The following is a 27,871-nucleotide window of genomic DNA, read 5'->3' as shown; positions in this document are numbered from 1 at the left end:
GCATGGAGCCAAAACACATGCAAATCGGGGTTATTCCACCAAATACTGATTTCTTGATGTTATTTAGCCAAAGCATTAATACAATTTGTTTACAAATGATTTGCAAATTATATATGTACATATATAATATAAGAATACAAACTGAATACAAACATTTTTACTAGAGATCTCAGACTCTTGGGCCCCACTGAACATAGAGAGGGAAGAAAACATGCAATGCACCGGTGATGAAACCATCAAGGAAGCAACAAGGAACAGTACAGCTTAGTCCTATTATTTTTTGAGTTTTTTAATTTCTCTTTTTGAAACATTTTCGAAGAAGAAGAAGAAGAAGAAGAAGAAGAAGAAGATGATGAAGAAGAAAAGCAACAACAACGACGATGAGGGCAAGGACAGGAACAAGAAGAAAAGTAAATCATCTAAGTAGAAAAAGTAGTTGAAACTGGTTCAATGCGGTTGTGACTCATAATTCCTGCAGATGGCGCTAGTGTCCTTTTGAGAATCAACGTATATTTCGAAATGAATTAGGTACACAACAAAGTCCAATGATAGATAGATAGATAGATAGATAGATAGATAGATAGATAGATAGATAGATAGATAGATAGATAGATTCCTAATACACTCTAAGACAAAAAAGCATACTAAACCGTACCCATTGCTTGTTTCTGAGGTGGTACCTTTACATATTTATACAGTATATTTGGAGTATGTGTATATATGCGTATATACACATTTACCTTAAATCTACACTATACATCTGCACCTATTTACATAAAGGATGCATAGTAAAGATACTAAAGGTGAAAGCTTGACAGTGCTGCCCCAACAATACAGTATAATTTCTGAGAGAGCAATTTTTCAGTTTGAGTTGTGATACATTGCTGAAAGCCTTCAGTACTTCATTCGGAAGTGATCACGTCTGTTTGTGTGAGTAATAAGTAGAATAAGATGCAATAAGACCTGCAAGTGATTTGTTATTACACCTTGTTAACGCATATCTGCCATCCGAAAAGCCATGTTTTCCTAGTTATGGGTTGAAAGGTGCAAAAACCCTGTCTCAGTCAGGACTCCTATGAATAAAATGATAAAGTTATATTCTGTGACCAGTTTCCATGAAGCTAATTAGCAAAGTGACAGGCGTTAAAGTGTGTTTACTTCACAGTTTTTGTCGCCCTCTTTTAATGCCTTGAGTGTGAAATTCAGTGCAAATTGCCCTTACAGCAAGTGATACTCTGAAAAGACTTCATCATTTCCCATGCACTACTTTTAATGTAACACAATAAAGTAAAATATGCTTCATGTGTGCAACAAAAGAAATCTTTTTTTTTTTTTGTGCAAATGAATGACTAAAATCTTTACTAAAGGATCTTCCTTTACTAGTCCTGCTTCCTTTTCAATACCTTTTTTGTTTGACTTGTTTACTGTACACTTTATAACAACATCAGAAGTTTCCCATCTTAACAGGAAGTGGTTGGCTAAGCTTCTTTTCTTTAGAGAACGCCCACTTCCTCTGACTTTGATAAACACATTTGTGGTTTGGTGCACTAACCCCATCAGATAAATTTCCCCAACTGCTGTTCGATTCTGCGTCCTCAAATTACAAAATGATTTTCGGTGTGGTTTCATGGCACAAATGCATTTTTGCAACCGCCTAATTGTTAGAGATTTGTTAAACTAAACCTAAATGAGATGTTTCATATTCATGTACACTTTTTTTTTTCTTGAGATACCAGGCCATGCTGCTACAAATATTAAAAAAAATATGATGCAACACCTTTGTTGTGTTACCTTCACAGTTTTCTCATCATTCACACAATGCATGTCAACCAGTTCACGATCATAAACAGTTTGCATGGTAAAAAAAACAAAAAAAAAAAAAACAGTGCTTGTTTGTGTGTTTTTCATATCACACCAATCACTCTGTTATGTTATGTGCAACATGACACAGATCAGTCAACCTGGATGAACTTATTAGTCATTTCTCTCACTGTTGAGCCTTCAAATGATTCATTCCATGACTGTTAGGTTTGCTGGTGAGCAAGTAGATGTTAATCTGTGAAACCAAATCAACACACTTATGCGCTGCACATTCATTTCAGTGATGAGTAAGCAGTGCCTTTCGAAAAAAGAAAAGAAAAGAAGCTTTCTGCTGCCAAACAGCTGTCGGGTTTAGACACCACAGTCATTATTTCTCTGATCAAAGGTGCATTGCTTAGCCCCGACTGATTAACATGTCATCATACAGTGTAGTGTATGAAAACAGGGTTATCTAAATACAATCATATCCAGAGTAATTTAGAAACCGCCGACATTTTCAGGTGAAGTTTTAAAACCTTGGCTAAACATAGCGACCTGGCTCTGCTTTGATTACTGAGGAGTAGATGATATTATTTAAGTGAAAAATAAATGAACCGTTTCGAAGTTTTATATTCTATAATCACCAAAAACAAGGAATGCTAATCTGGATAATTACTGATAGAAACGCTTGCACTGCATTCAGACTCTTGTGTCCAGACACTAAATATTGTTTACACCGCTGACAGTGTACTCCTATTCATCAGAATGTCTGACTCATATAAAATATTCGCTGTCACCCAATTTTTTTCTTTTTCTATTTTCGCCCAGGAATCATATAGAGGGTAGCTGAAATCCAGACAAGCAAAACAACACACTGCTGAAATCGATGTGTCTCTTTGTGTCGGGTGAATTAAAAATGTATAGTCTTATGCAGAGCGCTGGAGTCTCTGAACTCCTTGCATGTGGTATCCATGGCAACATTTGCCGAGGAAAAAATTGGCGGACCTCTTTGCATCGCTGCCAGTCTCAGTGATTTCCTGGGTTTGACCTATGAGGATTATTTACTAATGCAGTCAACACATTGATTGGCTGTCAGGGGAACAGCGGCTGACCTCTATATTGAAGAGGTCTCAGTGTATCATTACAAAACCCTCCTAATCAATACACAGCTCAGCTATAAGCCCATATGAAGTCTGCAGGGTGAGAGAGGTGAAGCATGTAGAGCGGCATGAAAATAGACGATAGAAGAAAATTAATTACCCTGTCAGCATTCATTCTTTTCGCGTGAAGCTCTATTACTCTTGTTAAGTGCCTGAAATTGCATTTGTATCCACATTGCATTAGTTTTGCAGGCAAGGCCTTCCTCATGGCTGGATGTTAACCAATATTATTGACTGAGTTTTGAAAGGATATATTGTGCGGAAAGCATTTTACACAAAGGGCATCATAAGAATATTGTATATCTTTTAAAGATCATAAATCTGAAGGTAATGCACCATACACCCCTCCTATACACCAATCAGCCATAATATTATGACCACCTGCCTAATATTGTCTTGGTCCCCCTTTTGGTTGTGTTCATCAAACCACGGTACATTATCCTGCTGAAAGAGGCCACAGCCATCAGGGAATACCGTTTCCATGAAAGGGTGTACGTGGTCTGCAACACTGCTTAGGTAGATGGTACGTGTCAAAATAACATCCACATGGATGGACAAGGACAGCATGACACTGTCTCCACCGGCTTGCCTTCTTCCCATAGTGCATCAAACGCACCCGGCCATCCCCTTTATGTAAAAGAAAATGTGATTCATCAGATCAGGATTCTTCCATTGCTCCATGTTCCAGTTCTGATGCTCACATGCTCATTGTTGCTGCTTTCAGCAGTGCACAGGGGTCAGCATAGGCACCCTGACTGGTCTGCGGCTATGCAGCCTTCTCTCCTCACATGCATCAATGAGCTTTGACCACCCATGACCCTGTCACCGGTTCACCACTGTTCCTTCCTTGGACCACTTTTGATAGATTCTGACCACTGAAGAATGGGAACACCCCACAAGAGCTGCAGTTGACTGATGCTGTATTTTTGTTATTCCCGTGAGATGTAAGCGGTTGTGGGCCAAGTTGACATCACAAGGTGACATGTGACATTGCTAGTGCAGTTACAATGCTGTTTAATAGAGGACAAATAAACAATGATCATACATAAAGGATTGTTAAGTCAATCCTATATTACTTTGGCCATGTGCTTGGAATCCCTTCCCAAGCATCACTGACTTTCCTCCAAGTCTCAGTTTCTTAGCAGACTAAAGGTGGTTCTCCTACAGCATTTCCTTGTATTGTGTTCTTGCTCTGCTTCTTTCACTTTCAAATAGATGCCCTTTCTGCTGATTGAAAAACACTGTGCCACCCCCATGCTTTGCAGTATGAATGTTGTTTCTTGAAGCATGAGGATTGCATCATACATTGTACTTTGGATTTTGGCTAAAAAGATTGATTTTGGTCTGATTTTGACTACAACAAATTTTCCCACATTGTAGCTAGGTCACACTGTCAGGTTTACTTTCAGAGATACAGTAGTCCAGATGTACTTTCACATGATTCTTTTTGAGTAATGGCTTCTTCCTGGCACCCTCCCACACAGGCTAGTTTCGTGAAAATCTCTTAGTTTGGACTAGAGTACCTTCACTCCTTTTTCAACCACTGAAATGACTGAAGCTTCTTCAAAGTGATTGTTGGCATGTCTGTGGTTTCCCTCAGGCACGGACGTTCACGTTTCTGGGGTGGCCTTTTCTCGACAATGTCTGGGTGGTGAGATACTGTTTTCACATCTAAACTATTGATCTAAAAAGGCTGGGGAATTATTTTGCACACTTGGGTTGTATAGTACGTTCCTTCCTTTCTCCCAATCACATTTTTGTCACATTTTAATGGTCCATAGGTAAACCCCAATTACTGTATGTCCAACAGAGCGTGTTCTTGTTAGAGAATTTTTCATCTGTATAAACATGCAGCATGGGGTTTGAGCATGGGGTTTGAGCATAGAAAATAACATTTTGGCTTTGGAAATAATACTAAAGCATATTACTGATACTGATGATTTAGATAATATTGATAGATTTCAGTGACTTTGGATCACAAGGTGCTGTTTAGTTATATAGTTACACTGCACTGGTACACTCTTAAAAAGGTTTTGAATTGCTTTCTAAACAGTTCTCTGTAAAAGAGAAAACTCTTTAGGAAGGAATGCTTTAGGATGAATGTCATTCATTCATTCACATCTTCACACATCTTTACCCTTTATACTGGACAGGGTTGTAGTGGATTCAACACACTGGGTGAGAATGTGGAAGAATTTACCACAAATAGGATGCTAGGAAATTACATTTTTTTCTTAATCGGTAATGGATGACGCGTGGAAAAAGCATTTCAAGCAGGAGATGTTAAATGGATTGCACACATTAATGCAAAAACAATAAGATTTGAAAAGTATTTTAATGATTATATTTCAAGGTAGAGTGGAGATAAAGTGGACTGGAACAGTGCTGTAGATAGGTTTTCATGAATGCTTTAAGTTATTTTTCTGACGTCTGCTCATAAGTTGTCATGACACATTGACACGTCTTTTATCTTTACTTTACTAGATATTTGTAAAGGTAATATCAGTAGGGCACCTCGGTCATGGAATCACCCATGATATCACGATAAACCAAGCATTATATGCTTAAAGAAAAAGGGTCTCATGCTGTTCTAGTAAAAATCTTACCATATTTATGCCTACATTTGCATATGCCATTTTCTCAGGCTCAGATATTATCTTGTGTATTTGGATACCATTCTGGATTTTCTTGTTTATGGCTCTGGCTCCTACAGCAGTGTATGTGTGCACAGTCCTTTTGTGCATGTCTAACGACAATTTTCTACTTGCAACGAATAAGGTGTGACGTTAACGGGGATTGCCATTCAAGGGGAACGCCATTCTTCAATCAACTCAGAAAGGCTTCATTTAGTCATCAGCCTGTCTGTTGTTGTTATGTTCGTCTTTGGCACCTCTAACAATACTGCAATACTGGCCTGGTGCCAGGGATGGAAATAACAAGGCAAGGAGCCATAAAATGTTATGCACTATAGCCTCCTTATGAAAGGGCAGAACGACAAAGCAAATGCTTGTAATAAGTGAGCAGTGAGACTGCCTTTGCTTGTGTTTATGTCTTGTTATCTCTTCCCACGCACCCCCCTTTAACAAATCAAATAAAATCGTTTATAGTGCTGGTGACACTTATAAGTATAACAATAATAACAAGTAGATATTGAATAGAGGCTAATGTTACAGTGCCTACTAATTGACTGTGTTATTATGCTGTAATTTAGTTCAGTGCTCACACAGGGCTGTGGAATATATATATATATATATATATATATATATATATATATATATATATATATATATATATATATGTGTGTGTGTGTGTGTGTGTGTGTGTGTGTGTGTAGCTGATAATGATACTAGCTAGCTGTCTCAAACTAAACAAACTACTCCAGATTAAAAGATATCTTGTTGAATAATATTTGCTAATTAATTCACAAGCCGTTCACAACTTGTAGCTGAGTAGATGTTATTTTTTATTTGTGTCGTGAAAACAGCTAATTAATGCTTTATTTATTAGCGACAGAATTTCATTAGCATCAGGCTAACGCTGTGCTCCAAAGCGGACAGGAAGTGGCGCCACTGAGCAGCGCGCGCGAGCATTCGCGCTTCAAACAGAATCCCAGCGCGTGTTTCTGCAAGATCATTATCAGAAAAAAAAACCTGCTGCGGGACTCGACACGCACACGCACACACACACACACATACACACGCGCACGCACGCACACACAGACTGCACACACACACACACACTCACGCACACACACAGATGGAGTCCAGAGGAGCTAGACGCCGTACCTAAGTCCGATCGAACTCAGATCAAAACCGAGGAAATACCAAAACCTGGATATTTGTATATTTTTTTGCACGCCTGTTATTCAGGCCTGGCGCTATCCGAGCGGGACTTTGGATATTACGTTTGTTTTTTTTCTTCTTCTCCGCAGTGGAAAAGGATCCACTCGATCCACCCCCGAGTGTGTGATTCGAGAGAGAAGAGAAGCAGTGCAGTAGGACGGTGGTGTTTTTTCCCCTGCAGTTGAACTCTCGATCCATTTCAGTAAAAAAAAAAAAAAAAACCACCCTGCAGCTCGTGCAGTTTTCTGCTCCAGTCTCTTATTTCTGGGTGCATCCGCGTTTCAATTTCTAAATCCTTTCCATCGATCGGTCATCGGTCGTGTTTTTTTTTTTGTTGCTTTTGAGCACGTCGGAGATTTCGGTTGACGCCATTTTACCCTGATAAACACCGTTTTTTATCCGATTGCAAAGTTGTCATCGGTGATCACATTCATGTCACCGGATGGATTTGGTTTTAAGGACGTGACCGAGCGCTTCGGAAATGGGTAAGTTCCCTTCAGAGCACCGCTTTCTCACAAGACTAACTTACAGCTCCAAAAAATCTGAGCCGGTGATCGAGTCTCATTGACGTCGATCCGGTCCGAGAGTCGAAGCGCCTAAAAATTTGGCACAAAAGTTGTTTTAAGCAGAATGCCATTTGACTAGAGTCTCGAGCTGTGTGTGTGTGTGTGTGTGTGGCTTGTGGACGAGCTGTGGACTCGGACAGCGTGTTTCATATGTAACAGGGAATTAGGAAATGCTGTGGAGCAATATATATATATATATACACGACGATCTTTGCCTCGGTTCCCGGGTGAAGACGGACACGGTTTGCGGCATGGTCCAGTGTTTATAAGCTGCACACAGGATCTCTTCGTAATTTACTGTCATTACGCGTAGGCGCGCAAATACGACACCGAGTGTAATTTCCACTAGAAGCCTCAGTGTGGGCTAAATTTTCACATCGACCTCCTCAAACTAGTTGTAGTCATGTTTTGGTTTGTTTAGAAATGGCGTGGAAGATATTATTAGAAGTTATCTGTTTAGTTATATGTCATCTATTTAGATTTTTTTTTTGTTGGGGGAAAAAAACTAAACAAAAAAACAGTAGGTTTTCTTAAAACCCCGCCCATTTTTGTTTATTATACTAAAGTGGGAGGAGCTACAGCCAGGTGTACAAAAGATTCTACATATAGCTAATAAATGTTAATGCAAATGGGGACATTTTAGGCTGTCGTAATCACACCAGGTTTGGACACATTTCATTCATTTATTAATCATCTTAAGTAATATATATATATATATATATATATATATATATTACTTAAGATGTATATATATATTTATCTTGGTCTGGGTTATAGTAGATTTTGGAAACACAACTGGAATGGAATTCCAATTGCAAGGCATATACAATTGTATACACATTCACACCAAAGGGAAATTTAGCATAGCCAATCCAAGCACATGCATGTTTTCTGGCTCTGGGAGAAAACCTGAGAACCCGGAGGAATCCCGTGTGGACACCTGCGAAACTACGCGCCAGCAGTAAGTCAGGATTAAACCCGGAGATCCAGGAGGTGTGATGCAGCACCACTATGCCACATATGCTGTTGGATTGGTTACTATAATTCTTGGTTAATTCTAATGATTAAAAATGGGAGGAGTCAGGGAGCAGTGCTTTGCTTCATAGTGACTCTTGATCATGTGAGTAGTAACTGATCATATATTCAGGTTGCAGTGTCAGGTAATCTATGTTTGATATAAAGCAACAAATATATGGGAATATTCTGATATTGAGTGTCAGCATCAATGTTTGAGCTTGAAATGCTGGAATCGGAGTGTTTTCCCCTGATCCATCAATGTGTTTTATGCTGCAATGTTCTATTCGGTTGCCTGACAGGACGCAGATCTCACGTGTAAACACACAGCACAACTTGTCCTAACCCACACAGTCTAACATCATGCTTTAGACATTTCGCATAATGAAGCAACAGAAGCTTGAAGACAGTTAACTCCAGTAAGGGGATGTCAGTATCAGATCGGGTATATGTAGCAGTTACATAATATTTCCAGTGGTCACTTGTATAACATGGTTCAAAAGAATGCAATGGTTTCAGAAGAAAATACATCTATTATGCATACATTAATGTATACTTGTAATAGATTTCTCTTTAAAGCAGTGAATATGTTTACCGGAGTAGAAAGGCTGTGTAAAATATGAGGCAGTATATGAACATCTGGTTCAATATTCACTCAGTGAGTTACACTAGTGTTCAGGGAACATTGTTAATTAAGCATGTGGTTAATGATAGGGAGGTTTTTTTTGCCCCTCAGTTCGCCCCAGAGCAGTGAGAGTCCTGCTGAGATGATTCATCCAGTTCAAGTAACTGGAGTTTTATAAGCTATGGTTGCCATAGTCTTGGAGATGGAGACTAATGCTATGTATTAGCCTGGGGCAGGACTGAGGCATGCATGAGAATGATTTACATTGTTTGCCATAATTTTAGTTGCCATGACAACCTGATTTTCTGCAGTACACATGCAAGGTTTACCATGACTGGGACATGTGGGGGCTATTAGTGAACGTGATGGAGACCCTCATATTTCTGAAAGCACTGGGTTTGAGGAAGAGGTGTGTTGAGTGCACTGTGATAATTTGGCAGTGGGTTGGCTGTTAACCCCTACACATGACTGTATGTGAAAAGAACTACTGAGATCATTTATTAAACCCAGTTCATATCAACAAGATCCCGAGTAGCAATGTAACCAAATATGACTGTATTGTTCAGAATGAATGATGTTCTAAACCAATATAAATATAAATAGGAAGTGTGCAATTCATTTTTTAAGGTTGTCTGCCAGAAAAAAATCTCTGGTTCTGCCAGAGCCAGAATTCACAGGCGATGCCGACAGTGCTGGCTTTTCTGATGGTAGGATTCATATTTAATTTAAAATGAAAATCTGAAAAGGGATCGAAAACATCTCCGGTTTAGCCCCCGCCCACTTAAAATTGTACACAGATACTGCTATTTGGTGCACTAAACAGGTGCAGATAGTAGCATTGCATTTCACTCCTAACTCCTAGAGTTCTGCCCCCCCACCCCTTGAATAGCAAAGCTAAAAAGACATTACTTCCACATATAGCGTCTTTGATTTGCACTAGAGGAATGCAGCACTGTTTGACTAAAGCAAATCCAAGTGATGTTTATGTATGTGGATAGATCTCCCTCTTTCCTGGCTGGGATGAGTTTCGCTGGAGGACGTCCAAGTCCTGACAAGAGACAAAGGAAGAGCGGGAGATATCCAAGGACAAATCTCATTTTTGGCAGCCACTCCAAATAGACTATCAGAGCAAGAACACCTTTTGGCAGTGAGACGCGGAGGAGGAGGGGGAAGAGGACTGTTTTTTTTTGTTTTTTTTTGAGCCATTTTGTTTTCCACACTGTGGTTGAAATTCCTGTCTCATCAGATGAAAAAAAGATCTAGCTTAACAATAATGCATTAGTTATTCTGCTAAAAGAAAAGCAGACCACAAAGAAAAATAAGGCTCTGGCTATTAGATAATGGCACCACAAGAGAAAAATAATGACATGCAGGTATTCATGCACTGCCGGAGGTATAGAGGATATATGGATTGTTCTGCATCAGTGGATTTGTTACAGGGTAATTAGGTGCTTATGCTGAACAGACACATTGATTGAAAAAAAAAAAAGGGTTCTTATATTTTAACCACTTTGTCTGTAAATCGTTTTATTCCACAAAGCCAGACAAATGCGGGTTTGACGGTGAACCATATTTGCTAAATGAATGGCTATCCGTGTTTTCCCCATTGGAGCCAGATGAGATTTCTTTTAGGACGATTTCCCAGCTGTTTTCAGATTTTTTGTTGACAGATGTTTTTTGCTGAGTTTGCTTGCTTGAGCAATGCTCCAGTTATTCATATTCAGCACTCAGGGTTCCTTCCCAGCACCCTAAATAAAGACAATTTGCCAGACTGGACTGTACGTCATTTCCTCGTCCTTGGCTAGGGTCTGTCCAAGCTTCCAAAATGTGAGGATGTAATCATGGACAGTTACAGTGGTATATGGTAGCCATGTCTAACCCAACCAACGTCATCCAGTCATGCAACCAGAGATGGATTATATGTTACTTTTCAACCTCTGACGCATTGTATACTGTATTTAGCTGGCCTAAGCCACAGTTTTGCATCTGTATCGCATTGCCTTTATGGCCATTGAGGTCTGCCTTGAACAACTGTGGCTAAGGGAGATGAATTGAGTATTTAGTGGAGGACTTCCAGGCATTTGTTTGGCTTCACTGAGAGAGCTGTCAAGCCTGCCACTCCAGAGAAGCTGATTTCTAGACGGGGAAAACGGTCAGTTCTCCCTAGGTGGTGAGCTGCGTGTTCTCCAGACAGCTTCTTTCTGGAAAGTTCTCCTCTAAGAGCTTATGAATATGCCACTGGGCTTGTGGCTGACAAGCGTTCGAACGCTGGCTCATTGATTCTGCTTGCGATGAATAGACTGTAATGAGACAAGTGCTGAATGGAATTCGTGACTTGCTGTTTGTAAGGGAGCTTCCTGTGTTATATCATCCTGTTAATAGCTATCAGTTTTCATGGATATGTGTTGTCAGCTGCTGAAATGTGAGCATTTCACTAAGCAATAGCAAAACGGTTTAAATAGTGATTTTGTGTTTGGCTTTGGAAACTGCTTCCTTTGGCATCCTGTGTTCAAAGGAGATGGTGTTACACCTCGAAGGTTTCCCCAGTATTTATTACTGCACTGGAGCAAAGTGTGAACATGTCGACTTTTTGGCAGGGCTGCTTTTTTTGCGAGGCTGTCTCAGTATGCTCTGTTCATCGCCTTAAAAGGGGCTGAGTTACTGGATGGAGTCTCTTCACACTCACAGTATGTGTGATAGCCAGGCCCAGGGAGGAGCAAACACTGTTAGTCTGCTTACTTAATCAGCCCAATTCTTATGTTTACTCCTTTACTGTCAAGGATTTTCCAGAGCTTCAAGCGTTCACCATGCATCAAGGGGTCGTCTTGTTCCAAGCCTGATTTTCACGTTGCATTAATATTGTTAATGCTTGTTAAGTTGCTAAAACAAAACATCCACTGCATAGCTAGATCGGATGCGTCAAGATTGTGCTGTTTTTTTTTTCTTTTGGTGCAGTGAATGTACATTCAGATAATTGCAACACAAAGCTGTGATCGTCCTAATTGAGATGCGCCCAGAAAGAGGATAGAGCAGATCAGTGCACAAAGGCCCGGAAGGACAAATGTCTGAATCTGTTCCCTTTAGAAGCAGCCAGAGGCGACATTGCTGACACAGAACTCTTTCGTGCAATTAGCAGAAAATCCAGCATATGCCTCTGGCATATTTGTGAAAATAATAAACCTATTTTTGAACAGACTGTAGTCTTGGACAATTAGCTCACAGTTGGTTTGCCCGTGGGGCCAGATAGGGGTTATTGTTATATAAGCTCTGGGCTCAGATCTGATTGATATTGTGGTTATTAGCAAAAAAAGATGGATTTCAAGACTAGTTTGGTTTGTGAGGCTTTAGAAGACACACAGCTGTCTGTGTATATAGTAGAGAGGTTTCTAACTGTCTGTATGAATTCATGCCTGTGTTGAAAAACCAGGAATAATGTTAAGCTGGAGAAGTTGTCATTTTGTTGATTTTCCAAATCAACAATTACACAATGACTTTCTGTTCGTTCCTTACAATCTGTGTTGGCCATGTATTGTTGTACAATATTTGTATTCAAAACCTGTTAATGCCTCGGCCATCCACAGCCCGGAGTCCAATAGAGCAGTACTTCTCTGTCTCTCTGCTCATGTATTCAGAAGAGTGGAAGATTTTCTCCTGCACCGTTCAGCTGCCCTGTGATGTAGCATGAGCAGAAATTCTAAAAGATGCCGGCTTCTGTAGCTTCATGTGTCTCTGAGGAAGCACATACTGTTCAGTGTGCTCTCATACGGCTAGCAAAAAAGAATGGAATTGGCGAATGTTCAAACTGAGAGAAAACTGGGGTTAAAAACTCTAAAGGAAATGTTCATGTTTGGAAATGCACAGAGGCTCACACTTTCTTTTCATTCATTCATTCCTTTTCATTTGGTCCAGAGCCTTGGGATCTTGGGAACATTGGGTGTGAAGGGGGAATACCCCAGTCCATTGCAGGGCAACATTTTTGTAGGTTGGAAAAGACAAGGACTGTATTGTTAATAGCCACCGCAACCTACCTCAAACAGCTCCACCTAAACTATAATTACAAGCTTTTTTTTTTTTGCTTCAGCTAACAAACAATACATGCAGTATGCTACCTAAATGTGTTCTTTGAAGTCTAAACCTACCAAAACACCCAAGTCTCCACAGGAAACTCCACAGTAATAGACTTAAATGCCATAAACGATTTATTGACAATACTATTTGACTCATCTTGGAACGGCCCAAGTTACACCATTATGATTGTCACCGTGTGATGGATAAACGAAGATGTTTAGTCTAGTTTGTATTCAGGCACTCAGGTGATGGTTGTTGTTTTTAGTAGCTCTTCATCTGTCACCTGTCAGGCAGCCGAAAGGGAAAACGACGCTGAGAGCTGTCAGACAGCTGGCCAGCAGCAGTTAAGCAGGATGAAAGATTGAGCTCTGCCAGTGAGAGGAGTAAAGTCCCTAGTCCTTGGTCAATACCCATCAATGCTCACACAACATGGGCGCCACTAAGGGAATCACTTGAGAGTATTAGGTTCTCAAACAAGTATCGTCAGGGCTGTTCCTGCAACGGTTTATTGTAACTAATCGAGCCGTTATTGAAGTGAACTGCCGTGACATGCTTTGGCTTGTTTCGTTAAACTCGGAACATTTCAAGATGTCTTCGATTTTTTTCTTGCAGTTTTAAGGTATCTGGACTGATAGGTTACAGGCAGGAGGAAGAAGAACAGATGATTCTGTGATATTTTAGAACTGAGTAGGTGGTACCACAAAGGTTCAGAATAAAAGCTGTTAAACTGTACCTTTCTTTTTTGATAAGGGGGAGTACATTTAGATATACCTTTAAGATCACTAGTGTATATATATATTTTTTTACCTAGAAAGAAGTGTGTACCTGCAATGCTTTCCCTTAAAAACTAATTACAATCCATTTATCTATTTATCTATATCACATTTTTCGGGTGAAAGATGCATATTAAATGTGCAGGTTAGATTTTTACAGAGTCTCTTAAATCCCAATGAACAAGATGAAAAAATCCCAAATGAAAGCACATAAATACATCTCACAGAATCTTCGATTCAGCATCTTCTACAGCAGTCCTTTCAAATCAAACATGCTGAAGCAGTTTTTTCTCATGACAACACACCTTCCAAAATATCTATCTGTACTTCCACTTTTCTCAGCTCATCTGGTCATTTCTGGCCCAGCAAGCTCCTGGTTTGTATCTGTCCCATCACTCACGTTATAATTGGCCCAAAGGAAATGAGTGTAGCTCATTTATGCTTCCCTTTTGATGCTTAGCAGCCTGCAGCGGACATGTTGTGTTCAGGCCTAATTGGTTTTTTCAGGTCTCTGACTGTGCAGGTTGAGGTCTGTCTGATGTCTGAGAGGTGTTTATCACTGGGCTAGAGGCCTCATTTGTTCACTTTCACACCAGGACTAGGGTTACTCAACTGACCACCAAAGCAAATGAGCTGGTCAGTGATGTAATTATGGTGTCTGGGAGTTTGCCCGGGGTGAATGGTGTTCACTGTTCCAGTCGTTCCAGTGTAAGGTATATGCCTGGACCGCCATTTAGATTAATTTGTTGTTGTAACACAGAGACATTTGTCTTATTAGGCTAACTGATGTTGCTTGGTTAATGGGAAATGATTATACAGTGGGACATTTTCACAGCTGCACTTCCTAAAGCTCTATTCAGCAATGAAGTCTGCTCTGTTATTAATTGCACTCATTATAGAATTGATGAAGATTTAGTCCAGTGTCTTTGACTACTGTGGATTCTTTCTAGCCTTTTTTTTTTACAAAAAGGTACCTTTAAACTGCTCATTTTTGTCTTTCTTTTCTTCACAGTATCACACAAGGAAATGCATACATTTGCAAGATTTGTACGATTCAAGGAGCAATAGAGTCAAGATCCATCACATCCCTTACTGACTGAACACGATCCACTGTCAGCGGCACCCCCTTTGTGTCATCTTGGCTCCCTTCTGGTTCCCACGTCTTGAACCAAGTCTTGATGGAGCAAAGGGACTTAACTCGCCCTTCGCGGCCCAAAGGGAATGAGGAGTTCTTCTCCACTGTGACTACCATCAACAGGGCTGATCTTACCGAGGTGGGCCTTCTAGCCACCCCACTAAAGGGGCTTGGTCTGGCCGGTGAGCAGCAGGAGCATGAGGAGGATGAAGACCTCGGCCTCGGTAAAGACATGGACGTCACTTCCAATGCGGACAGCGAGAAGTGGGTGCAGGGGGACAACCTGGAGGAGCAAGAGTTCTCCATTAAAGAGGCAAGTTTCTCAGAAGGCAGCCTTAAACTGAAGATCCAAACTACCAAGCGGGCCAAAAAGCCACCTAAGAGCCTGGAGAACTACATCTGTCCACCCGAGATCCGCGTCACCATCAAACAACCTGGGGAACAGAAGACGTCCAAGCATGGCAAGAGCACTAAAGGTGGAAAGGAAGAAGACAGAGGACCCCCCAGAAAGAGGGTGAGTAGTGTACAGCAAAGTGGAGAAGAAATGATCTGCTTGTTACTTATCATATTATCAACAGGGACACCGTACATACAATTCTTTCAGACAGACTACAAGTATGAGTTTATGGTTTTATGGTACACGTCATACAGTTTTTTAGGTACATCATACCAATACTGATACCGGAACGAGTAACTTACTCGGTATTAAACAATCGATAATGTCTCGGAACAATTCATTTTGCTGTGTTTATGCTGCTTGTTGCCGTATACTGTGAGCCCACATGCAGTGTTTAATAATGTTAAGATGTTAAAACATGTAAAGAATACCTTTAATAGGACGTATGAAATAATTTGATAATTAATTGTGAAATACTTCCAGATCACTGTCGTTTGTATCATTTGTATCACAGTAAATGATCGATACCCGAGACTAGTATCGGTATCACTAATCTCTATCCCTAATTCCTACCTCCTCTGTAAAGATTATGATAAGATGTTAAATTTAGTGTGTGAGTAATTTTTAAACATTTTAGTTTAGCAAGTGGTTTCAGAGAGGATGTTACAAGCTGTTCTTGTTTCGTCTGCTTTTATCCCTCCACGTCTCTCTGACCCTCTGCTGTGGCAGAACTCATTATAGAACAGTAGAACGTTTGGCTTGTTGCCAAGGCACAAACCACTGTTTTCTGCATGCTGTCATACTGTCTGTAACTGTTCAGCTGGCTGCGTGTCAAATGAAGGGTGTCCAGCTCTGCTGTGGTGCAATGCAACTCTGCCGTTAACCTTTTGTGGCATTTAGACTCAATGAGTTCATTGACTTACATGTGGATTAAGTAACTGCAACCAGGCTCTTTTTCGGGGATTTTAGCCTTTTGAAATATTTATGATGTCCCGAGTTAGAATTTAAAATATGCGAAGTAGAGTGTTTGGTTGTGTCTACATAATAATATCTCCTCTACAGGCTAGCGTTCAGACGTCAAACTAGCAGTAGTTGGAAATGTTTGTGTGTATGAATTCAAGCCATTACGTATTTCGATCACTGACTGTGTGTCGAGTCATAAATAAATCTAGGTATGATGGCGGTAACTGTGATATTTTGTAAGACGGTATTTCGCCTGGTACATGATTAACTTTCAATTTTGTTTGGAATCATAACGTCAGTTTCGTGCACCACAGTGTTGCTTGTACAATTTTCCAAAACATACATCTTCTTGCTCCTTGGTGCTCTTCCTTGCCAACTTCATGGCAGTAAAATGGCAAGAGTGAAGAATTCTGGGACAGAAGGGGAGGAGTAGCTGGTGCTCCCACAGTCGGAGCCTGTAATTTGACCATAATTAGGGAGAAAATGCATGCTTGCTGAATGAAAGTTGAAGTGCAGGCATCAGCATCTTTCAGTGAGCATACCACAAGCTGAAATCGATTGCCTTCTTTTTATTTGATAACACTGAGGAGCTGCTGGTGTAGAAATGCCCTCTGATGGTATATTGTTTCTACCAATAGTCATTCTGTTTTCTAATAATGTGCCAGCTGATGCAGATTTATGCTACATTTTGAGGCTTCGTGCGATCAAATATTTTATTAAAGTTTGCAAAATTTTAACCTAATCAAATTGAATAGTTTGCGGTTTTAAATTGAAAAAAATGTTCCATATATAGGTTTTCTGCAATAGAATCTTTGTTGTCTTCAGTATATTGGTTGTAAGTGGATGATGGGTTTAGTGCTAAATACATGGAGGAGCATGAAGGTTTACCAAAGAAATGTCACCACCTCCAAAGCCTTGGTGGTCAGTTTTGCCTTCAAAGCATTTGATGCGCTCAGAGGGGGAGGGAAAGAGAGTGACCAAGAGGGAGAGGGGCATTAAAAAAGAGAGAAAGGCTTGAGGAGCAACAGGGGCTGGAGGCGGGAAGCCTGAAGTGCAGCTGTCTCTTTTTGGCAATCTCCACATTGACCACAGACAGAAGGTCAAAAAGGGCAGAAGGAGGAACAGAGGAGGTGGTCCCTCTAAAGGATGGCCATGTCTATAGAAAAGCGTTCCAAGGAGGTGTGAAAACGCCAAGCCCCAGCCCCCTTTTACAAACACACACACACACACAAACCCCCACTCCCTCAGCACAGATGAAACCCCATTTACTACACTGACAGACAGTGAAATAAATTCCTCATTTGGAAGCGCCTTGAGTCCCATCCTGGTCTTTTCTGTTTCATGGGCTTAAGGCGTAGAGGCCACCACCTCCTCACATCTCACAGTTCCAAGCTGCGTGGGGTCAGGGGTTAGTGCGTAATTGAAACCGGCAAAGGCTTGCTGAGAATAGGGCTTTACCTCAGCTCACTTGGCGTGTGACAGCTGCTACCCGGAACAGCCTCCTTTCCCTCCCCTTGCTAATGAAATCATGTTGCTGAGGCCCGCGACCGTTACGACAAAACTAGCCCTTTTGATGAATTAGACCGATTAGTTTTTTCAGGGATTACCAGCATCAATACTCGGCTCCTCTGTAAGGTTTAGAGAGTTGCTGTGCATTGGGGTGGCTTGGAAAATGAGGATAATATGACAGAAATGTTCTTTGCCCACACAAAGGTGCCCTGTGACTGCAAGGCCAGGAATAGAGCTGTGCTCTTGTTGCTGGCTTTGTGAAAAGCCCTGCGTCTGGATTTGCAATTAGGCATTTCGAATATGTAGAGGTCGGGGTGCTCTCTGTTTGTCATTTTCATTAGCTGTCCACAGGGTGTTACAAATGGCCTGTGTGTTTTTTTTTCCTTTTTATTTTTAAAGCTGAGGAGGAAAAATGTTCAGTTCAACTCCTCTTGTTGGTTTTGGAGAGACATCATTTTTGCCTTTATATTATGCTGAAATAACAACATTGATTGACAAGTGTTTCTTTTAAAATGGAAAAAAAGAGTGTATAGAATGAGAATCACAGGATAATAAAAAATGTATGTGGATGTCCAGCGAGACCCACTTGTGTTGAAGTGTATCTTGTATTTGTCTCCAGTATCACCCCTGTGGTTTAACACTGTAGAGGGTTCATTGCGATGACAAGCCAGATAGAAACCAGATCGATATGTGTGTGTGCTCACTATATATAAGGCAGACGGGGGGATGTTAGCCCCAGTGCTGCGCCGTGTTTGACGACAGCGCTTTGATTGTCAGCCGTTTCTGCCCGTGCTCAGTGGTGCGCGTTTGTCAAGGGGAGGGTGAGATCGAGGCCAACTGACCTAACGCTCCCAGGCCATTTTGATAAGAAGCTGAGTGGGTCATTACCTCTTTTCTACCTGTCACTTATGGGAAGGTTAGGGCTATATCATGCGTTTGAGCCAAGTGTAGCACTTTCATCGGTCAGTTACTGGGGTTTCTCCTGAGGTTAAGGTTAAAGAGATACATGACTGGAAATGTTGACCAGTTAATGAATGTTGGTGGGGATCAGTCTAAGGTGGTTTTCACACTGGGCACAAATCCGAGTGTGATTGTTCTCCTCTGTGCTCCTGTAGCATAGGTCAGGTTTCAGACTCACTTGATTCTGTTAAACCTTGGTGCACTTTTCACCTCACAACACAAGGAGAACACAACATTACTCACAATATTTTTTATTACTATTATTTTGGTGCTATTATACACAGTAAGACATCGAAACGTTTCTCTGTAATGAACACTAATGATATCGTCATCAGTTAAAGCACACACAGAGGTTACTTTGCTTCCTGAGCAAGTGCAGACCCGAGCATGAATTGCGTTCATATTTACAGGAATCACGGCACAGTTTCAGTGCAACTGACTCACACCACCTCCTCCAGGTATTACCGTACCTGGGGCACAGTATCATGGTCCAAATGACATCTTTCATATAACCAATTTTTTATTTGAATTGTGCTGTGGTTCAGACTAAACTGCCAGTGTGAAAGCCTCCTAAGCTGCTCTATCTGCAATCTGGCTGATATTCATTAGACACTTGTCTTGCAGGCTAACATCTCGTATGTTGTTTGTGTGGTCTGTGGTTGATCCATTGCAGTGTTAGTCAAATGCTGTATTCCAGTGAAAGATGGTTCTAGGCACCCAGAACCCATATGTTCCCGCTAGCAAGCGGTAAAGCTAAAGAAGAGTGTTCCTTTCCTATGTAAATGAACAATTCAGAGCTGAATGGTTTCAGCAGCAGTGGCAAAAAAAAACCCCACAAAGCGGCAAGCAACATTTGAGATGTCCTTAATTCCAGTTGAATTATATATATATGTCACAGTATTGCACCAAATCCAATCTATTGCTTCAAATGATTCCTGGAAACCAAACCTTGCTGTGTTTGGTCCAAAATCTTTCCAGATCCTTACTCACAACCTGTAATAGTCCCTAAATAGCATCAATAGTCTGTTAGTTTTTATATATCTTGTATGTCTTGTTGTATGTAAATAAATGGCAGAGTGTGGTTTCATCTTAGCCTGTCGTTTATATTACAAAAAGAAAAACAAACCTTGGGAGAAAGTGACAGGTATTGTTGATGAGTGTACATAGCTAGAACAGCTGGCTTGCTTTGCTAATCTGTCACTGAAGCTAGCATGTCGCCTAGCATGTAGTATGCAAGATAAATATCTGTTTTTCACAGTAGTGCACTAATTAATTTGTGTTTAAAGAGTTTTATATATATATATATATATATATATATATATATATATATATATATATATATGTATATATAGCTAATATTGTTAGTCGTTGGAAATAAAACACTGGAGCTTACTGGTGTTAACATATAACAAGACACACGCACACACACACACACACACACACAAATCCAGAGTTTCTAGAGTGGTATAGAGGTCTGACTTGTGAGACTGATATGAAGCTTCTGCTGGCTTCAGTGTGTTGTTACCCAATTTAGCATTTTCAGGTCAGCATTTTCAAGTGAAACATTCCTCTAAGATTAGGCTAGGATATGGTTAGGCCTATTTAAGGACAAACGGCAGTCCAGACCCAGGCGAAGGTAGTGGACAGAAACAAGTTAAAGAAATGATTTTTTTCTACTGGGTTAAATGTTGCTTTTGTGTAGTAATGATTGGGGAGTCTGGCAGGGAGCAGATGGGCTAGCTCTCTCTCATTGTCTCTGTCTCTCTCTCTCTCTCTCTCTCTCTCTCTCTTTCCCTTTTTTTTTTCATTTTGGCTGAACTAATATGCCAGATGGTGGCAAAGAGGAAAGGCCAACAAGTGAGCCTGGGCATATGGGGAGCCTGGTTAAAATGGGACCCCACTGTGGTGGGGGATGGGCAGGAGACGTGTGATACAATAGCAGGTAATTAAGGGAGGGACTTGACTTCACAGCCGAGCCTTTGTGCATGGAAAATATTTTTCAGAGAACCTGCCGTCAGTATCAGACAACACTGCTGTATGTTAAACGATTTCACTGATTTTGCCCAGTCGTGCGTGATTACTTTCTCAACACTCACATCTGTGTTTGTCTCCTCATTACAGAGATACCCTTCTGAACTGAAAAGAAGTCAAACGCCTGACAGTAGCATGCACACCGGTCAATTTTTCTTTTAGTCTTGTGTTATTTTTGTACTCCATTTTGGAACACGATACATATGGCAACCTTCTGTTGTGCAGCAGTTTAGTGGCGTATTAGATATGTTTGATTTACTGTGATAGGTAGCCATATGTTTACTAGACTGGCTGGCTGGGTTTGAGTGATTCACTAGGAAGAGGATAAGAGAGATGGATTTCGTCTGGGTGACCGCAGATATGAAAGCCCTATGTTCTAGAGCTGGGAGGTGACAATAAAACATCAATCTTATTCTAAACTGCTTTGCAATACAGTTTTCTGTGTGTGTGTGTGTGATTATCCTTATTACTTTTATAACACTTACTGAAACCACACTTGTCCTTACAGTTCACAGTAGCTGATCAGGCAAGTACTGAACGAATCTTTTGCGCTTTATCATGTTAAATGATTTCTTTTTGTGAATACAGTAAAAACATCACCAACTTCATATCTAGCAAATCTAATTACTGTGATATACAGTATGTCTTCTATCACACGGTGTGTAAATAGTTCAATCTCTTCAGCACACACACAGAAAAACATACATATAAAGACTAATGAATAAATAAAACATAGCTGACATTACAGTGAAGATAAAGGCGATCACATTTGTGTGTGTTGAAGCAGAGGTCGAATTCTACGTTTTATTTGTTTCACTTCAGACTTTAAAGAAAAGACTGATTCATATTTGTAATAGACATGTAATCTTGTGCAAAATTTACTTTCGAGTTTTTAATTTCATCTCCATTCACTGACATGTTAGTCCATTTTAAATTTGTTTTGATGCTTTCCTAGATTTCCAACAATGTCATTCAGATACCTTTGGATAGCTGCACTAGAGTGATTTAGCCCTTGGTTTATCTCTGTCTGAAGAGAGAGATGCAGCAACACTTTAATCCTTTACTCTGTGCAGCTCTCTCATCTTCTCATGTGTACACACCGCTCAAACAGATAAGGTTGGTAAGCTTTAACTTTAATGGTAACACCGTCATCTGCCCCATTGTGTTTGTCATTTTGTTGATTGATAACTAGCCACGCTGAGTGTCTGCCATAACTCAGTGCAGCCGTGGTGTATAGCTGCATTACATTCTGGATGTTTGCGTCCTGTTTCTACTGCTTATTTGCTGAACTTCCCATTAACAGGACTTTGCACGTCTAATGTCTTCTCAGTAACTGTGTCTACATGCAGCCAGATAATCCATTAATAACCAGACTGAAAGCTCAAGTGGAGTAGAAAGCATTAACGTATACTCCTCAATCAGAAGATACAGACTGATTGCATAAAATCTCTATCCAGCTGAACTAGATGAATAATCATTGTAGTCAGTTAAAGACGGAGAAGGAGAATCTGTTTATCTGCTTGCGCATCGTGTAATCCTGGAGCAATTAAACAGTCCTGCCAGAAAAACACATTTCATCTTACACATTTTAATCTATTTAAAATAATTGTGAGGTTGGATGGGCAACGAGATGGGTGTCATTTGGAGGCAGATGTGGGATACATCTCAGTAGACTTGGCTCAGCGTCAGACAGCAAGAATGCAGAACACACATGAGGAGAAAACTTTAATAAAGCCTACATTCCTTGTGCAATTATTCCCAGACTGTGGCTTTTAATGTTGGTAACATTAGGATAATGTGCACATTTTATGTTATTTTCAACAACCAGCATCCTTGTCGGGCAAATCTGCAATGCTGAGAAACTACTGCAGGCACAAATTCTTTTTCCTTTTCTTCTTCTTCTTCTTGCTATCTGTTCAATAATCACACTTAAATGCAAAACTCATTAAAAACCATATGCTATTAAAAAAAGCTGAATAGACTCACTCCCTTGTAGTTGTTAACATTGACACTAAATCCTCTTGTGTAAGTCTGTTAGTTTGAATTTGGATTGATGCAGTATACCACGCATACATGGATGCATAATTTCTATTTAAAATGACTTAATTTATATTGGTGAAAATCTTTGCATATAAACAGCAGCCCATGTAAAGTCTGGCTTTGGCTCTGAAATGTGTAAATCTGTGTGATCTACTGCCATGGGCTGATCTGCCTGACGCGTGTATCATAACTTCTTCTACCCATGCCATAGCTACCAGTAATGCAGGGTCAACAATAATTACAGCCTTTTTAACCACCCATATTCATATTGTATTCTACCCAATTACCTTCTTGCTTCTAGCTTTAGGAGCTGTCATTTTTTTTCGGTTCCTCATTACATGTTCATCTACCTCCCCATCAGTGGGAGCCAAATTTGAAATCCATTTAAGCGTGTGCAAGGTGCGATAAGGAAAGCCCCCTTTTAAGTGAGTCCTAGCCCTGCTGCCCTTGTAGGCTGGCCGTTTATTTTTTTTTTTTGGTGAGCTGATGGCGTGTGGCCATGTGCTTATCTCTCCGTCGCACAACCCCTGCTCCTGAAGCAGCACTCTGAGTCCTATAATAAATGCAGTGTAATCATTAAGAGCTTGTCTGTTGTAGTCAACGGAATATTAATGCAGCCACGCTCGCCAGAGTCGATATGGGACTCCCACAGGCCCTGGATTCGCGGTATTTATAACAAGCCATTTGTCTTTGAGGGAGCGGCGTTGGTGACTGGGGAGGAAATTGTAGGCAGTTGAGGGGTCAAAACAGTGACCTTTGTGTGGAGGAGAGTTACTGAGCAGGGCAGTGGAATGATCTGAACACGGCCTTGCCACGCTTATTTATTACTTCCCACGGTTTTTAGTCAGTAGATTTGGAATTACCTACAAGAGAGGGGGAGAGCATGATTCATTTTATGTCTGGCTAGTGTAGCACAATCTGGAGATAAGTTCTTGAAAAACTGTTTAGAACAGATTAAAGGCATGTAGCCATGCTGCACAGATTTGAAGTACCTCTGAAGGGACTTCATATTCTATATATGGGTCTTTCGACGATTTGCCATTTAAAACCTAATTTGTCAGTAGCTACTAAACTTTTAAAATGGAGCTAAACTGCATGCTAAGTTAGCTAGCTTAGACTATTAGAAACAACATTTCTGATATTGCTGTGTTATTTGGCAAACTGGTAATAGAAACAAATCACTGAGAATATGATGAGCTAAATTAAGACTCAATTTCCCTCTTGTCTAACCATGACAAATGTGAGCATTTAGTAGCTATTTAACTAGCTAATTTATATTGCAGGACAGTCTAAAGCTAGCTAGCCATCAGGATATTAGGATGTTTGTCTATTTATGTAGAGATTCATAATAAGGGGAACGGTATAGAGATGATTTGGGACATTAATATATATATATATATATATATATATATATATATATATATAAATGTATAAATGTTATATAAAACATATAATATATATATATTATATGTTATATAAAACATTAAATGTAAGTTTTTTTAGTGGTTTAAAATAGTCATGTGATAGTTACCTAGCCATATTTTAATGTGACTTTTCAGACACTGATAAAGGCAGGTGCCTGTTTGTTTTCCTGCCTGCCTGGGTTTTAGCAGAGCCTGGCTTTATTTTTTGGGCCACTGAGCTGGAAGGAGGCTTTCTCTTTTCCTTTTCCTCTGTGAGATATGGGGGTTAGGAAGAGAGAGTGAGAGAGAGGGATTTGAGAGAAATGGGGGTGTAGTGAGGGCTACGTCTGTATGATTTACTACCGCTGAAAGACCAGCTGTCCCCCTGTGTCTGTCCAGCATAAACCCCCTCCACACACACACACGCACACACGCACACATACACACACACGCACACACACACACGCGCACACATACACACACACGCACACACGCACACACACACACGGCCTGCCCAGGCACCCTGCCATTCCATGTGTTCCTCCCACTTGAGCAGACACTACCACTGCTCTCTAATAAAGCCATATCTATCAAGCCTCTTCATTACCATTGGCTAAGATGCTGAGCTTGGTGGACTGATGTTAACATGGTGTCAGAGTCTTGTAAAGGTTAGCCTGACACACTGACACACACACACACACACAATGAATATCATATACTATATAGAAACCCCACTGGCATATACTTCAATATTCACTATAAAAATTGATGAATGTCATTTAATGAAAAGCAATTACTAGTGCACTTCATGGTCACATGTACATGTCTGAGATGTCTTTAGCAATGTTTTTGCAATGCTGCTTTCTACTAATAGTGAGTACTTTACTATGCTTTACTGAGCAATTTTGTAGTTACTTGAGCATCTAAAAAGCTCTACATTAAACATGATGTTTGTGAAATTGTTGTGCTTTGCTTGATATAGCCAATTAATAAACAGAAAATTAACAAGCAGCCAACTGAATAAACCAAACAAGCAAGCAAGTGGACTAAAAAGCATTATAATAATAATAAAATAAATATCGTGGCAATAGTTGTAAATGTCTCTCTATGTATAAATATCTATCTGTATATGCTCTAAATACAGTATAACAATATAATAAGACCTTTGGCCACAGATGTACATGACAGTTGGAACTGAACTACTTATTTATTTATTTATTTATTTATTTATTTATTTACCGCCGCAATTCTGCCATGAATATAGCCACTGATGCTGACATGGCATTAAAAATTAATCACCTAACCTAAGCTTAATATATTTACTACAACTGAGACTAAATGGAAAAAAATATATTAAAGATTTTAAAGAATGAAAACCTCAGAGGAAAAGATTTTAAAAATTGAAAATTGAAATTGAAAAATTTTATTCAGCATGTCATCGATCTGTTTATTCTATGATTGATGCATTACATGGCCAAAAGTATGTGGACATTCCAGATTTATTCCCCCTTTGCGGAGAGAATAATCCCCACTCTTCTAGGAAGCCTTTCCACCAGATTTTGGACTGTGACTGAGGATATGTGTTTGTTCACCCACAGGAGCATTAGTGCAGTCGGTGTTCCAGTTTATCCCAGAGTGGTTCAGTACGGCTGAGGTCAGGGCTCTACACAGGAAACTTCAGTTTTCCTCTCCAAAATTAGTGCACCATGTCTTCATGGAGCTGGCATTGTGCACAGGTGCATTGTCATGCCGGAACTGGTTTGGGGCTGTTAGTTCCAGTGAAGGGAAATTGTAATGCTACAGCATACCAAGATATTATGTACAGTTATATGCTTTCATCTTTGTGTCAAAAGTTTTGGGAAGGCCCACATAAGGGTGTAATGGTCAAGTATGCATAATCGTTTGGCCGTATAGTGGCCTAGTATGTAAGTGGAAAATAGGAATCATTCTATGTAGTGTGTATTATATAAAATTATATTCACACTTTTTAACAGGTAAAGGGAGATGCTGATCATTCTGAAGTTCCCTAAAGTTTCTGTTAAGTGAAACCCTGCTAGTGGGCTTACCTGACGTCCACTCAACCCTGTTCAAAAATAACTTGTCTGATGTCTTTAATATCTTCTGATGTCTCTATGAAGCAGACTGACACACACAATATTGTCTGTATTGTAGACTGCACAATGACTTCCATTGAACCGTTTTTGTGCCCTTCAAGCAGTATTAGCTCAGAAGGAGTCTGCAGTGGACCTATGTTGTTTATTATCTGTGCTCCACCAAGCAAAAAAGCCTGTTTGGCCAGAGTTACAGCTAATACTGCACAGATGTCAAATTACAGTTCTGGTACCAAAGAGATGCCTGAGGAATGTGGGAGGTTCACTGGATCGTGGAATGTGATGTTATTGGTGTTTTCAGGAGGAGTGGATTTAGAGGGTTTGTTTTTTTCACTGAGAACACATCACGTCTTGTTGTCTTTTTCAGCATGAGAAATGATGTTCAAATCATTACCATCCAGGAAGTAAATCATGCTTCTATCAGATAAGGCAGGTTAAAAGTAGGTTCACTTGTTTATAATGAGAAAAATAATCTGTCTTAAGCGATCCGTTCTTTAAACATTTATCCATCCATTCTTCTTTTTGCTCTTGTGCTTGATATTGCTATGACATGAGTGTGAACAGCTTGTTGGCTGATCCGTTTTGAACTGAAGGTAGAGAACTGGCTGTAAGAGAGCACTTCAAACCCACAAAGCCCCTGTACTCTAAAGCTCGTCCCACACTTTCGTGTCAGAGAGGGCTTAAGTCCCTCCTCATTGGTCTTGATCCCGTCTCAAATCCTGTAATCTCCTGATGTCGGCCGGCTTACCAGGCTTTCCAAATTGGACCTTGCTCTGAGGGACTTTCGCCTGAGCGGTGTTCGGGTCACTCAGCAGTCAACGTTTGGAAAATGGCGGCACTAAAAAGCCCTCCTGAATTGTTCAAAAAAGGTCCGCTTAAAGCCAGCTTACGGCTACTACGGTTGTCTGATTTGAGAGCTGTCCATAATATATCCAGGTAAAGAAATTGGATGAGCTGCTTTGAGAATTCAGGATGATTCCTTTGTGTGAAGAGCTGTTCCTGAAACCATTTTCCCCTCAGAGCACACCATGCTGGGTTTCAGAATAGGTTCTGTTTCAGATTGTCATTTGGATCTGAACTTCTGTTGCATTAAACAACATACAAATCATACATCATTATACCGTATCGTTTAAAAAAATGCTCAAGTTGCTATACCACAGAACATCGGTACAATATAAACCAACATACACTGTTACTACATTTTAGCACCAATTCATTTTTAATGTTCTTGTGGAAACATTTTATTGGCACATCAGTTTGATTAGTTGTAATTAATAAACCTTGTTTTGTTGAAGTGTGATTAACTAGATGCTTGAAAACAACAATACTTGCAAGACAACTTAATTGTCATTTATAGACTACATACCATTAACTCTTGTAGAGGTACAGAATGAACATTTCACTCAAAGCAAGCCTTCTTTTGGGAAAGAAAAACTACAATTTTGATATTTTAACTGATGTGCTAGCTGAACTA

At 40.1% G+C, this 27,871-nt stretch overlaps 1 protein-coding gene across 1 annotated transcript in view; it reads left to right on the top strand.

The window, feature by feature from the left end:
- The first annotated feature begins 6,604 nt into the window (after window positions 1-6,604).
- The window catches only part of setbp1 (SET binding protein 1), a 52,701-nt gene continuing 31,434 nt past the window's right edge, over window positions 6,605-27,871 (top strand). Inside the window, exons 1-2 of the mRNA XM_058375123.1 lie at window positions 6,605-7,287; window positions 14,861-15,497. Of these exons, the coding sequence (XP_058231106.1) occupies window positions 15,027-15,497 (471 nt within the window). The 5' untranslated portion in view covers window positions 6,605-7,287; window positions 14,861-15,026. The remainder of the gene's footprint in view (window positions 7,288-14,860; window positions 15,498-27,871) is intronic.

The sequence above is a fragment of the Hemibagrus wyckioides genome, linkage group LG22 (genome assembly GCF_019097595.1).
Source record: "Hemibagrus wyckioides isolate EC202008001 linkage group LG22, SWU_Hwy_1.0, whole genome shotgun sequence".
Classification (NCBI taxonomy): Eukaryota; Metazoa; Chordata; class Actinopteri; order Siluriformes; family Bagridae; genus Hemibagrus; species Hemibagrus wyckioides.
Note: the sequence above shows the minus strand (reverse complement) of the source record. Positions and strands in the feature narration are given on the sequence as shown.